The 14,207-nt window shown below is 43.1% G+C and overlaps 1 protein-coding gene across 2 annotated transcripts in view; it reads right to left on the bottom strand.

Moving 5' to 3' along the window:
- The window catches only part of Pop1 (POP1 homolog, ribonuclease P/MRP subunit), a 35,355-nt gene that overhangs the window by 11,775 nt on the left and 9,373 nt on the right, over positions 1-14,207 (bottom strand). The window contains exons 5-14 of one of the 2 annotated variants that reach the window (XM_029470143.1): positions 13,019-13,267; positions 11,447-11,534; positions 10,862-11,049; positions 9,617-9,873; positions 9,193-9,286; positions 7,576-7,687; positions 6,722-6,841; positions 6,363-6,479; positions 3,674-3,789; positions 1,618-1,809 (exon numbers count right to left, since the gene is read on the bottom strand). In XM_029470143.1, coding sequence (XP_029326003.1) covers positions 1,618-1,809; positions 3,674-3,789; positions 6,363-6,479; positions 6,722-6,841; positions 7,576-7,687; positions 9,193-9,286; positions 9,617-9,873; positions 10,862-11,049; positions 11,447-11,534; positions 13,019-13,267 — 1,533 coding nt within the window. The remainder of the gene's footprint in view (positions 1-1,617; positions 1,810-3,673; positions 3,790-6,362; positions 6,480-6,721; positions 6,842-7,575; positions 7,688-9,192; positions 9,287-9,616; positions 9,874-10,861; positions 11,050-11,446; positions 11,535-13,018; positions 13,268-14,207) is intronic. The other variant, XM_021183600.2, reaches the window with a different exon arrangement.

Here is a 14,207-nt window from a genome sequence, read left to right as displayed (position 1 = left end):
GAAACTTAGAATACCCAAGATACAATTTGCAAAACACATGAAACTGAAGAAGAAGGAAGACCAAAGTTTGGATACTTCGTTCCTTCTTAGAATGGGGAACAAAATACCCATGGAAGACGTTACAGAGACAAAGTTTGGAGCAGAGCCTGAAGGAACGAACGATCATCCAGACACTGTTCCACCTGGGGATCTATCCCATAAACAACCACAAAACCCAGACACTAGGCAGATGCCAACAAGATCCTGCTGACAGGAGCCTGATATAGCTGTCTTCTGTGAGGCTCTACCAGTGCCTGGCAAATACAGAAGTGGATGCTTACAGTCATCCACTGGACAGAGCACAAGGTCCCCAATGAAGGAGACAGAGAAATACCCAGGGAGCTGAAGAGTTCTGAAGCCCCATAGGAGGAACATTAATATGAACTAATCAGTGTCCCCATAGCTCCTTGGAACTAAACCACCAATCAAAGAAAGCACATGGTGGAACTTGTAGCTCTAGATATATATGTAGCACAGGACGGCCTAGTCAGTCATCAATGGGAGGAGAGGCCCTTAGTCCTGTGAAGGCTCTATGCCCCAGTATAGGGGAATGCTAGGGCCAGGAATAGGAGTGGGTGGGTTGGGGAGCAGGGGGAGCGGGGAGCGTATAGGGGATTTTCAGAGGGGATTTAGGAAAGGGGATAACATCTGAAATGTAAATAAAGAAAATATCTAAAAAATAAAAATATAAAAAGAGCACTGACTGCTCTTCCAGAGATCCTGAGTTCAATTCCCAGCAACATGGTGGCTTACAACCATCTGCAATGGGATCTGATACCCTCTTCTGGTGTGTCTGAAGACAGCTATAGTGTACTCATAAAATAGATGAATATTTTTTTAAAATACATTCCATTTTCAAAACCTTCAACTATTGTTTCTTATCCCTATAAGGTGTGGGGAGGTGCTTGTGGAAGAGACTGTGGGACACAGGTAGACAGATGGACGATCAACACAAAGCAAGCATGTATGGAAATATCACAGAGTACCTGTACAGTTAATATTCTAATCACTGTAAGAAAACAAAAAATAAAATGTGTGGGGAAAAAATGTACAATATGAGGCAGGCAGTGTGTTTAAACCTACAAGCCCTGCCTGGGAGCCTGAGCAGTCAGCTAACAAAGCCCAGGCCAGCATGTGCTACATAGAAAGACTGTCTTTGGAGGAAGAGGGCTACACTACTGTCTTTTTTTATTTTTCAACTTTATTTACTCTGTGTACATGTGCATGCACATGGTGCATGTGTGATGGCACAAGTGTGGAGGAAAACTTGAGAGACCTCATTCTTTCCTTCCACCATATGGTACTGACAATCAAACTCAGGATGTCAGACTTGGTGGCATGCACCCTAACCTGTGAGCCATCCTGCTGGCCCACAGGTTATCCACGGGAACCTGGCTCCAGGAACCACATGTTATAAAGTATTCTATATTTTTATATTCACTATTTCACCACTAAGGACAGAAGTACACTGTTAAGTTCCTAAACTGTGCATAATCCCCAGAATATTTAGCATCTATTATCAATTAAGATTGTGTTTTAAATATTGCAATTATAAGCTGAAATCAAAAGGAGACTTACAAATGGAATCCAAAAAGCCATGCCCCAGCCCTTGGGAATGAGGACATCCCAGCCACTGCCCCAGCCCAGTCGGTCTTCGCCAGTCACTTTTCCTGGCTGCTGAATCAGAAGTATGGGTATCTTAGATTCACGAGCCCCTAAATCAAGTTGCGATCCGGGCACCAGCAACTCACTTCTCATCCGGTTTAAATCCTAAGGGAAGAAAACAAGTGGATACAAACAGCCACAGTCTTCTAGGAGATCGCACTGGGCCTCCCCAGGACCAAACTTAAAACTTAAATGTTCACCTAAAAGACGAAGCTCTGAAATAGCAAGCACAAGCCAGTGTGAGTAAATACACTTTCTATAAAGATTTTCCTCTATGGACAGGCTTTGGTAGGAAAAGGCCAAATTACCTGAACTTGCTGTCTGGGCTAGAGGATACAGAAGATTCAAAGTGAACTAAGTTGTGTTCATTCTGCTAATCTCATCTAAATCCGTCTATACTTTTACACTCGATCCCTTTCATTTTGATTATCTTCTGTTATCATTAAGTAAGGCAGTACACAAATTAACCACAACTTCTCAAAGGTGGACAGGTCGGGGAAATGGTCTCTGCTCTTGAGGAACTATCTTAGCAGGTCTGAGTGATTAGAACAGAAGGCATTGTGATTGGAAGGCGTGGACTAACACAACAAGGAGTGCACAGTGCCCTCTCACTTCCCTCAGTCTGCTCAGGGAAGGAATAACAGCTGTGCTGAGTTCAGAGACGCCAGCTACTGTCTCAATGACTAGAACAGAGCACTCCTCCATGTTGTGATGTAACTGTAACCTCAACTATGCTCCTCAAACTTTGACTTTTTCACGTTTGCTAAGCTTCTATAACTTCCTGTATATGTATTGTCTATTCTAATATATCTCCCCTTTAGCCCCAAGCTTCCCACCTGGAACTTAAAGCCTGTCTCTGAAGATATCCACTCTTGAGAGGCACATGTCAAATGGCTCACCTTTCCCACAGTCCTCTTCCAAATTCTCCCCTAACTGAATAATCCCACAAATCCCAGGGCTCATCGTTCATCCTTTTGCATATTTACTGAGCACCTCTAACATGCTAAGTGTTTTTCTAGAACCTGGGAATACAGCAGTGAACAAGTCAACATGACCCCAACTGCTAGCAGACACCATCATATTAGGAGCTAGTCTACAGATACCCTTTCTCATCTTCCAACAGCACCATGTCTCAACAATTTTATCCTCTGGAAGTATATTCTGAATCCCAGCCCCTTTACTCCAGCTGCTGCACAATTCCAACCCCCACCATGTCCTATTGGTGTACTTCTTTCTTTCTTTACACTCAGCTATTTTATATACATGTTTCTTTTAAGGCTATCTGACCCGTAGGTCTTTCTCCAGCTCTCTCCCAAGCAGAATCCCAGTCTAACCTTCACTCCACATACTGCTGGAGTGAAATCCAGTCATGCTATAACCGATCTTGAAACCCTCAGTGGACCACACAGCTGGCCCACAACTTGATATCTCAAGGCCCTCTACACTCTAGCCTGTGTCCCTTCAGAACGCTCCCTTGTCCCACTACTAACTCTCAGCTCTTGTCCCATCTGGGGATTATGAACAGGTCAGGCCTGGACCACTGTAAATGCCACTTTTACTTCCTGACGCCTTTCTCCACTCCAGCCTTGACCTTGCCTCCAAGAAGTCTAGCTCCTATAGAAAAGTAATTCAAACATCAGCTTTTCCACACAGGAAGCCAGCCTCAGTGTCCGTAGACATTCCTTACGCTTCCTAACACCCCAGTCATCTGTCAGTATCTGACTCAATGCCTGTCTCTGGTGGGGGCCCAATCATTGTGAATTTACAGACAGAATATTTAAAGGAAATAAGATCAAAGACAAATATATTCAAACCACGAGATTATACACTTCAGGTCTTTTACTAGAAAGCATTCTTTAAAAAAACAAAAACAATGTATCACAACAAAGAATCTATAAGTACACGGGACATAAAATCACCGTGTAGTGTCTCTACTCCAGTGACTCCCATAGCCTGGCACATTAGTTACCTGATCCAAGAGTTTATTCTCGGTGACACTCCTACAGATATCCTGGTCCCAGATGAAGCTGTGTGCACATGCCACAGGCACACCCTCCAGAAGCAGCTGCTTCACTTGCTCATTAGCTAAGAGGGAAAAGAAACAGCCTTCAAACCACACAGTCACTCCACCCAGCACTAATGCGGAAGACTGAAGACAGCAAAGGGCTTCATGCAGTAAACAGGCATTGACTGAACTAGAAGACTTTCCCTGACAAAAAAATTATTCTTAAAATTGGCTTCCTAAACCATGACATAACAAAGACACAACTATAATACTAATAAGCTGCCCATCTCATTTAAGATCACCAAACTCTAGATGGCACCTTCTGTTACCCTTTCTCTCAGGTCTCTTATAACTACCATTTACTAAGCTGTTCACTGCTGTGTGTAAAACATGTTTCTCCATTCCTTTAAGGCGAGCAATGTTTTCCAACTATACTGTTTCTTGAGAAACAGTTTTCATGACAGAAAAAAAGTCTTTCAAATCTAATTTTGTTAGACTGAAGAATTTAAAAAAATAAATTAAAAAAAAAATGAGGAGATGGGGGGCTATTGTCCCAAAATACCAACACAGAAATTCACTCAACGCCAGGCATGTGGCGCATGCCTTTAATCCCAGCACTCGGGAGGCAGAGGCAGGCGGATTTCTGAGTTCGAGGCCAGCCTGGTCTACAAAGTGAGTTCCAGGACAGTCAGAGCTACACAGAGAAACCATGTCTGGAAAAAAAACAAAACAAAACAAAACAAAAAACCAACAAAAAAAAAGAAATTCACTCAAAAGTGAATACCTGAGCTAGAGAGATGGCTCAGTGGTTAAGAGGTCATGAGTTCAATTCCCAGCAAGCACATGGTGGTTCACAACCATTTGTAATGGGATCTGATTCCCTCTTCTGGTGTGTCTGAAGACAGCTACAACGTACTTATACACAATAAATAAATCTTAAAAAAAAAAAAGGTGCATACCTGTATAGAGCTGCTGGCTGGGAAGTAACTAGGGCAAGGTGTGACAGATCTCAGGGGAGATCAAAGCCAGAGAAAATGTAACTGAACAGACCCGAGAAGAAAGCTACAGAGAAGCAGCACTGGTATCTGCAAACTGTCCTATTTCGTGGACGAGGTCTAACCTCGTGGACGAGGTCTAAGCTCGTGGAGACTAACCAGAGAGGTCATAGGTGTAGTGCTGAGTGCCAGTGACGGCCACACTGCCCACGAAGGCCCAGTCCCATCCCCGACAGCCTTGACTGATCCAGAATGTTGCCCTATGGAGCTCACACAAATCTGAGAGGCAGATCTGAGCTGCAAACCAGAGAGAATTCTCAAAACAAAGGCACAGGAAAGCACCAGCTCATCTTTAAATATTCTAAATGATGGACTAACAGGACTAAAAGAAGACAGGAGACTCATAGATGCATTTCACTAAGGGAAAGAGCCAGTCTGAAAAGACTACCCACAGTATGATCAACCATGTGACACCTAGACAAGGCTGAACTCCAGACACAGTGAAAACACAGGGGTCAGCAGGAAGAAAGCTGCAGCCTACTGTTAGGGACAGGCAGCTCCGAGCTGAAAGTGCAGCAGCAGCTGCTAAGCAGCAGACAAAGCAGACCACACGGCATTAATAGGGTGTGAGGTTTTCTTTCAACCTCCCCAGGGTTGACACTTGAACCTGGGCCGTGTGGTGTTAGGCAAGAGCTCTATCACCAAGCTACACCTCCAGCCTTGGATCTGTATTTTGAAATCTCACCTCGAAGCTATTTACATAGTAAACTATTCTGTTAATGAAAGTGAAAAGTGTTTTTAAAAACATGTTAATAACTAACTCTTACTTAAGAGGTAAAGGTTCAAAGCATGAGAACACAGCGGTCAGGTTCCTAGGAACTTTTTCCTGCCTGAAATGCAGTTTATACAAGAAAATAAGGAGCTTGTTACACAAAGCAGGCAAACTCCTCTTTAAGGATCAGTATATTTGAATTAATTTTACTATCACTGTTTGAGACTCTTCTAAGGACTGGCATTTTAAATGACCTAGTCACCACAGTACACTTCTATCCTTCATCCTGATTTATCTTCCTAGGTGAGATATTAAAAGTACTGACATAATACTAATTCAACTAATGCATGTGAAAAGTGTCCTCCTTGCCAGGCGTATTGACTCTTGCCTGCACTCACGTACTCAAGACCGTGTATGAGGGAGCCAGCGAGACATAGAGTTTGCCCATGGCTTTAAGGTATGACTGCTCGGACTTCTGGTCATGCCAGCCCATACCCACTGTAGAAGGTGACAACGACGACTTGGCCTCCACAACAACTAATTTCCTATGTGTCTTCAATCCTCTCAGCCACCTCTTATGTGGCGCTCTCACAGGGCTGTTTATTGGTCCCTAATAAGCTGGGTAACTACATCTAGAGGTTAAAAACACAATTGTTAAGTTGTTATGACACATACTTACATGCTTTCCTCCCAAAGCTCACAAGCTAGTTAAACTCCTCTCCTAACTAGTGGTGTTTAGATGACAGTACATGCAACACAGCATCATCACAACTGCAGCAAACCCCTCAAGTCCTGGCCAGCCCAAACCCACCTTCCCACACTCCCAGCCAACGAGCTCTCAGGTACCAATATTCTGTCAAAACCATGTGCTCTGATACTTCAGCACCTGGGATGGCCTTGCCAGGATTCGAACCTGGATCATCTGTATGGTCAGACAGAGGCTTCCAATGAGCACAAGACCAGCTGCCGGTGCACATCCCTTCCTCACAGGTAAATTCTGAAACTCCAGTCATTTGGGAGAATAAAGAAAGACACACTTTACTAGATACTGAAAACAGAGAACTCAGGAAAAAAATAAATAACAAGCTTAAGAAGTTGGCTCTGTGGTTTACACCTCCCATGTAAAAGATGCTTCAGGCTGTGTCCCCTAACATGCCCCAGATAGAGCTACTCCATAAGTGGCAGGGACTGAATGAATTCCTTGTGCATCTGACAGCTCGACAAGGGGCATAGCAAGCACCTTACCTTGGTATCTTTCTGGATCAGGCAAAGCTCTGGATCGCTGTGGGGGCAAATTTACTCTCGGATCCCTAACTGTCAATCCCAGAATAGTACCTGCTGGAATTTCTGCTGGTGACGATATCCCTTCAACAAAACAGAGAGAGTGAATGCATAAAAGCAAGTTTACAGAAAGGCAACACCCAGGGCCTGCCATGTGGCTCAGTGAGCAATGACACTTGCCACCTGAGTGGCACTCAGGTCTGACAACCTGAGTTCTGTCCCTATGAGTAAAGAAGAGAACTGACTTCCTTAAGTATACATGTATACATGTACACATACACAAACAGAAAATAATAAAGGTAATAAAAATGTTGTATTAACACAATCTTGTTTGTATTTTGAAATCTTTCAGATTTTTCCAATGAAACGTTTTTCCTTGGGATAATTGTTTTAAAATACATATCACCTTTTGCCCATTAATACCTTCAGAAATAAAATTAACACTTTAAAAATAAAGTTTCTTGCAAAATAAAATGAAAAGACCATAACATTATTCCCTAACAACTGCACACATTTATCTAACAGCTGCGTGCATCTGGGGGGCAGTGTGCAAGGACATTAGGTCAGCAGTTATTGCTCGCTTACTCTTTCTTACTGCAGAACACCAGTTATTTAGAGTAGGAACAAGCTTGTTATTTCATAAACAAGCACGAACTCAATGCTTTAATCTTTAGCTCTGGGCTTCTTGATTCTCTTGTTATATCACAACAAATAACAGCAGGATAAAAGCAAGGCTACTTCTCAGGAAACTGCTCTCCTGACCACTTCCCACTCCTCCCTTCCCTTCTCCCCAGCACCCAGATCCTCCCTCCTGGTACCTCCCAACAACTGAAACACTGCTTCTTGTCTTTGGTGAAGAGAAAGACCATCAGAGCTCCTGCAAGTGTCAGTCCACCAGTGATGTGGTGTCTCCTCTGCATCCTCTTCCCCCTGGAAAACAAGGACCTGGCCTAGTACCTGCTGCAGCTGTAACACGGCTGTAACAAGGCTACACTGGCTTTGTTTCTGTATGTGAGAACAACTGTTTCACAAGGAGTGGCAGGAAGATGCCAGCATATCTAAGACAGTAATTGCTACCAGACTAAACATTCTAATTAGCAATTTCACATACTCGGAATACAGCCATGCTTTTCAAAGACACAGCTTAAGTAAGCACTGTCACTCTCTTTCCCTAAGAGACCCTTTTCCATCTCACTGCCTTCATCCTCTCTGATTTAAGCAGTAAACTGTTCCTTTTTTACCAAACCAATGAAAACCTCGAGTAAACCACTTCACTATTCTCAGCAACACCGGACGAGTTGGGTAAACACTTCTACTTACATCTTTCTTGGCAAAGTGGGATTTAGCAAAGTTGGCAAAGCATTTCAAGTATAGAAGTGTGACAAATATGACAGTGAAGGCCAATATTCATGCTGAAAGCCTCCTCCAGACCCTAAAGTGGTAACTCGTCCACTCCCCTAGCAGAGCTAAGTGGTTTGGAGTACAGACCCTAGAACAAAGCCTTCTGAACTCAAATCTTCACTCCATCCTTTGTGAGCACATACAAGACCTTCTCCATGTGCTAGGCACTGTGCTAAGCACTGGGGACAGGGCAGAGGGCAGGGCCAGCACTGCCTGTCATCAGCAGCCACAGACATCAATGAGAGATACAGACGTTAATGTAGAGGGACCGTGCAGGTTCTACAGAAACAACAGGCAAGCGAGTTACCCAGAGGGGATACAGAGTGTAAGACACAGGCTGAGCCGTGAAAACTGAGGGATGTTTAGCCCAACCAAGAGTAGCACGACAGAGTGCTCAACAGATACAAAGAAAACAGGTGTGAGTCCTGACAGAGATGAGAAGTAACACATTCTAGAACCTGAAGGCCAACATGGCCAAAAGTCAAAGGTGAGGTGAGAACTGCAGGTGTGAGGTAACACAGGCCACAAAGAGCTCCCTGACTTTAATCCTTAGTTAGTTAAAATTAAATAAATACAAATCAGCTCCTCAGGCACTCAGTCACAAGTAGGACTGGTGGCTACAAATCTACAAATCCTGAGAGCACAAAGGGTGTCAGCCCTGCTTTTGATCTGAAGTGCCGGGAGACATGTTGCTCATAACTTTCCAGAAAATCAGTCAGATAAGCCAAACTAAAAGAAAACAAAAAACTAAAGGAAAGGGGAATAAAAACTGACATAAAATGTCAAGAGATTTTAGAGACATCCCATTGTCCATCTACGGAGCAGGGATTACCTTCTACAGATTCATGAAAGTAAGAGGAGGATATGAATTAAATATTCAATTGACTATCACACCCACTGAAATTCCATCTTCTAGAAGTGAAAGATTAAAAAAATATATTAGCAAAAATGAGCTGGGAATAACAGATTATATAGCAACCCAACAGGATACGAGATTGTATGTGAAGCCTCACAGATCTGCCGTGTTTACTCACTGTGTGTACAGGAGCAGCCCTCAGTGCTGAGGTCAGGATACAGTGCGAAAGAGGGCCTATCAGCCGGAACCTGTTCATCTCCATTGTCAAGTCACTGAGAGAAGACCACAAAATGGAAATGTCTATCACACGTGATGTCTGTGATAAAAATGGGACATAGCAAACATGGTGGCACACAGCACAAGGCATAGCCAGGCAGGGTGGCACACACCTTGAATTCCAGCACTTGGGAGGCAGAGGCAGGCAATCTGAGTTTGAGGCCAGCCTGGTGTACACAGTGAGTTCTAAAGACAGTCAGGGAAACCCTCTATTGAAAACAAAACAAAACAAAACAAAAACAAAAACAAAACCAAAAAGGAAAGGGGTGGGGGGTGATGATCGTAGTGCTGTCACAATGACAGTCTCCCACTGGAACTCCTCCTACCTGACTACAATCCCTGTAGTGGGAGAGCGCCATGACCGAGGCTGGCAGGCATCTCCTGTCCCGTCACCAATGGTCTTCTTAGCTCGGCTAACACTCTCCCCATCATCTCTCCTTTTTCTTTTCTTGCTGATTTTGTCATCAGCTAGTCCTGCTTGAATGTCTTCCGGGGCTGGTGTCAGGAGTGGGTCAGGCATGCAGATATTTGACTTGACGGGTTCTGAACAGCGGCATGTTGTTTTTATTTCTTCTAGGACAGCCTAAGGAAGTATGTAAACATTTACTTTAACCTTCAAAATTTAACACAGAGGGCTCAAGAGATGTGTCTTAGTGGTTAAGACCACCTCTTCTGGCCCTTGTGGGTTCCAGCATACACATAAAATAGAAAAAAATAAATCCTTGAAAACTGCTTTTTTAAGTTAAATGCAGTGTTACAAATTACACTGACAGAGATGAGTGTGTTCACTGTGATAAACATTACATAATGCGTATCTATTTATCAAATCATCATTGTCAAGATAAATACATCCATTCTTTGCTCAATAGTTTTAGATAAAAAAATTAAATAAATAAAAAAAAAAACAGTCAGGCATGAAGACGTGGGTTTTTGGAAGACAGAAACATGCATATCACCTTGAGTTTGAGGCCAGATTGGTCTACATAGCAACAGGATAGCCAGGGCTACACAGACCCTGAAGAAAGAAAAGAAAAGAAAAGAAAAGAAAAGAAAAGAAAAGAAAAGAAAAGAAAAGAAAAGAAAAGAAAAGAAAAGAAAAGAAAAGAAAAAGAAAAAAAATGAGCTGGAGTAATTAGATAGCACAGCAGATAAGTGATTGCCAGGCAAGACTGATGATCTGGATTCCATTCCCAGACCTCATTGTGGAAGGAAAGANAGGAGAGGAGAGGAGAGGAGAGGAGAGGAGAGGGAAGAGAGGGAAGGAGGGAGGGAAAGAGAGAAGGGGAAAGGAAGGAAGGAAGGAAGAAAGAAGGGAAAGGAAAGGAAAAGAAAGTAAGGGAAGGATGTAAAGTAACATTTTAATTGATTCATTTAAAAAAATTACCACATCAAACCGTCAGCCAAACTTTTATACCACTGAAATTTCTAAAATTCTGTCTTCCAATGGTAATTAAGAATACAGCAGTAAGCAGGTCCATGTGGGGGAAGCAAAGAGCAGACTCCCACCCATGTATGGTTAAATCCCTCCACACACTGTGATTAAAGAGATGGAATGCAACAGAAAGACATACCAGTTTAAGAGTTGGGTGAAGCCAGATCCACAGCTGCCTATCCTCAGAAGCATCCTCTGGGGTCATCCTAGACTTCCAGATGAAGGTAACCGGCCCAAGCATTTCCCTGGGATACTTATTTGCCCGGTAAAGCATGAGGCTCCCTTGCCGCTTCCCAGACAAGCAGTGAACTGCAGCAAAAGTCAGGCCTGGCACAAACACAAATGCAACAGCGTGACTGTGGGTGCTCACACAGAGCAGTATTATTCCTGAGAGCCATGCTTTAGCAACTGTCAGTCTCTGAGAGAAGCTTTGGTTCTGGCCAGAGTAAGTCCTCAAAAAAATCTTTGTTAAATCAATGATTTAGTGAGTTTCAAGGTGTTTCTGCCTAAGTTTACTCCGGGAATAATGACTCACTTTACATAAGAATGTTATTAAAGATTTAAATATCAACTCAACCTTTCTTTAATTAATGTACTCACTGGGAATAAAAATATCTTACATTTCCATATTAAATCTGAAATGCTTAGTAGTGCTTATAACAGACATTTATTTACAAATGAACAGATACACAAAGATTAACACAGCACAAGCTGTTGAAATTACCTGTGTCTATGCTACACACTTGAGAGAGCGCTTTCAGTAGTTCTTCCTCTTTGCCCTTCAACTCCAAACAGCAGTAATATGATAAATCCTGAACAAAGGAGAGACATGTTTAAATATTCTAGGATCTGTTATGGGGTTAAAAAAAAAAAAAATGCTTAGAAGCCAGTGCTGTATCAGAAAACCTGTGGAGGAACACAGGAGAGATGGCTCAGAGGTTAAGAGCACAAACTATTCTTGTAGAGGACGCAAGTTCAATTCTCAGCACCCACTTTGGGTGGTTCACAACTACCTCTAACTCCAAGTCCAGAAGGGATCTGATCTAACATCTCTGACAACCAGAAAACCTGTTCTAAGAGCAAAATCAATTACCTGAAGCCAGCTTTCAACAACTCAAAATCTAAAGCCTGCCTACTGCTATTACATTAGCAGATAGCCTTAAGCCAATCTGAGTCAAAAATCAAAATGCACCTTCATTTAATCTTTCATATCCAGTGTCCTACACGTTAGCAAGCAGATTGTGCTTTACCCTGCTCTCACGGGCAAGTTCAAAACAGGCTATAAAAACTGCTGCTTTTAAAAAAGGATTACTCATTATCCCTCAGAGCTACAGAAGGTGAGAAGCCACAGTAAAGGAGTAAGACAAGAAGAATTCCACAAAATTATGCTAAAAAAAAACCTCTGCTCACTTTGGCTAGCCAGTGCAGCACCTCCGAGTGCAGTGCTGAGTTGGACATAAAGAACTAATCTGTCCATCTCCCTCCCATGCCAGTTAAAGAAAGCTATGCACAGGGCAAACTGAGAGGAAGCTGAGGAGAGACTGGACTGAGTATGAAGGAATCCTCAAGAACTGTGCTGACTGCTATAGTCCTGAAGTTAACCATCAGTCCTCCTGTTCTTTATGTCCCAGGAGAGGGCACCAAGGCACCGACACACTCATCTGTGCACTCCAGCCAGGACCAGTTCCCAAAGCAACCCTCTCCATAGCACTTTGAAGTAAGTCCAGTCTGCTAAGCAGCAGGAACTGAAAAATACCATGGTGATTTGAACAAGTCCCTATCAACCACTTTCATTATTGACATAGAAACCTTCCTGACAACAATGGCTCCCTCTCAGTTATCAGATGGAGCTCACCCAAATTTATACAACTGGGTCACAACAAAGAAAAATGGTCAAAAGTCAGATGGCCTGAGCACCAAGCTCAGATTGTATGGTCAGAGGTAACTTAGTCTCCACATCTATAAAACAGGAACTGACTTCCTTAAGCTGTTGTTGTAAGGACTACTGATGAATGAACACATGTGAAGCGTAAAATCAAGTGTTCTAGTCTAGCACTGACTGAAAAAGAATGGCATCCTGTCCCTCCTGGCATCCTGTCCCTCCTGGCATCCTGTCTCTTACACCCATCTATCTGACTAACAATTTGACATATGTGTCTCTCCCTTCATCTCCAGCATCCATCAGGGTCCTTGTCTTCATCTGGAAGATGTGTAACATTACAGAAAAGACTGTTACACCATGAACAAGCCTAAGACTTGGCACAGGGAAGGTTCTAAGTCCAGTAGCATGACGTACCTGCAGGAGGCAGAGGTCTGTCATGGCTCGATAGCAGGCTCGGTGGCTTTTGGCCGTGGGCCTCTCCCCAAGGCAGTAACCCCACTTCTTCACCATATGAAACCGTTTGGCATGCCAGATGTGAGTCTCTAACCATATGTTCTTCTGTTGTCTGCGGTTAAATTCCAGAGTCCGGTTTATGTGACATCTTCGGGCTTTGTGGCATTTATTTTTTGAATGTTCTTTTTTCTGATGAGCAGCTTTCTCCGCCTACAGTTTAAAGAGGCAAGGCTGAACCTGAACCTTCTTTGTAAGCATCTCAGAGCACAGCGGAGCACTAGGATTCAATTAGGCATAAACAGATGGGGTGGACACCTGACAGGCCACTCTGGTTAGCTGGCTAGTTTGGAGTCTTCTCTCACATTGACTGAAGAGGGAGGCAATAGAAACTATTAAGATTTCAGAGGCAGGTGAGCCTAGAGAGGAGACAAAGACCTAACACTTGCTAGCAGGACAAGCAGGCCTCATCCTTTATGGAGATACAACACCGAGGCTGGAGCGATGGCTCAGTGTTTTACCGCACCTTGCTCTTACCCAGGTTCAATTCCCAGCACCCATATGGTGGCTCAAAACCACCCATACCTTTGGTGCCCTTTTCTGACTCTGTGAGCACCAGGCACAAACATAGTGTACATACGTATGTGCAGGAAAAGCATTCATACACACACTACAAAGTAAACAAATTAAAAAAATGTTCAGCACAATAACATAAGCTTTATGTGGCTATTAGCAGATAACAAGATAAATAAAACACCAACTTCTTGTTTTAATCTTCACTTAAGATTGGAAATACAGAAATAGGAACACCAATTCATTCATTTCATTAGACTACAGATAAATGCTAAATTCTGGTAGAAAACAGGCCTCACATTCAATCTAGAAAGTAAAAAATTTGCAAGGGGGTGGTGGTGTGGGGGTGCAGCACACACCCTTGATCCCAGTACTCAGGAGGAAGAGGATAGCCTGGTCTGTAGAGTGAGTTCCAGGAGAGCCAAGGCTACACAGAAAAACCCTATCTCAAAAAAACAAAAACAAAACAAAAGAGGATGTTTTACTCAGAATGGCAGTCCACGCCTGTAATCCAAGGTCATCCTTAGGTACAAGTCAAACCCTGTCTCAAAAAAAAAAAGAAGAGAAAGATAGAGGAGAG

Source organism: Mus caroli, chromosome 15 (assembly GCF_900094665.2).
Source record: "Mus caroli chromosome 15, CAROLI_EIJ_v1.1, whole genome shotgun sequence".
In the NCBI taxonomy this organism is placed as follows: Eukaryota; Metazoa; Chordata; class Mammalia; order Rodentia; family Muridae; genus Mus; species Mus caroli.
The sequence above is the reverse complement of the archived record's forward strand: the minus strand, read 5'-3'. Positions and strand labels throughout refer to the sequence as shown.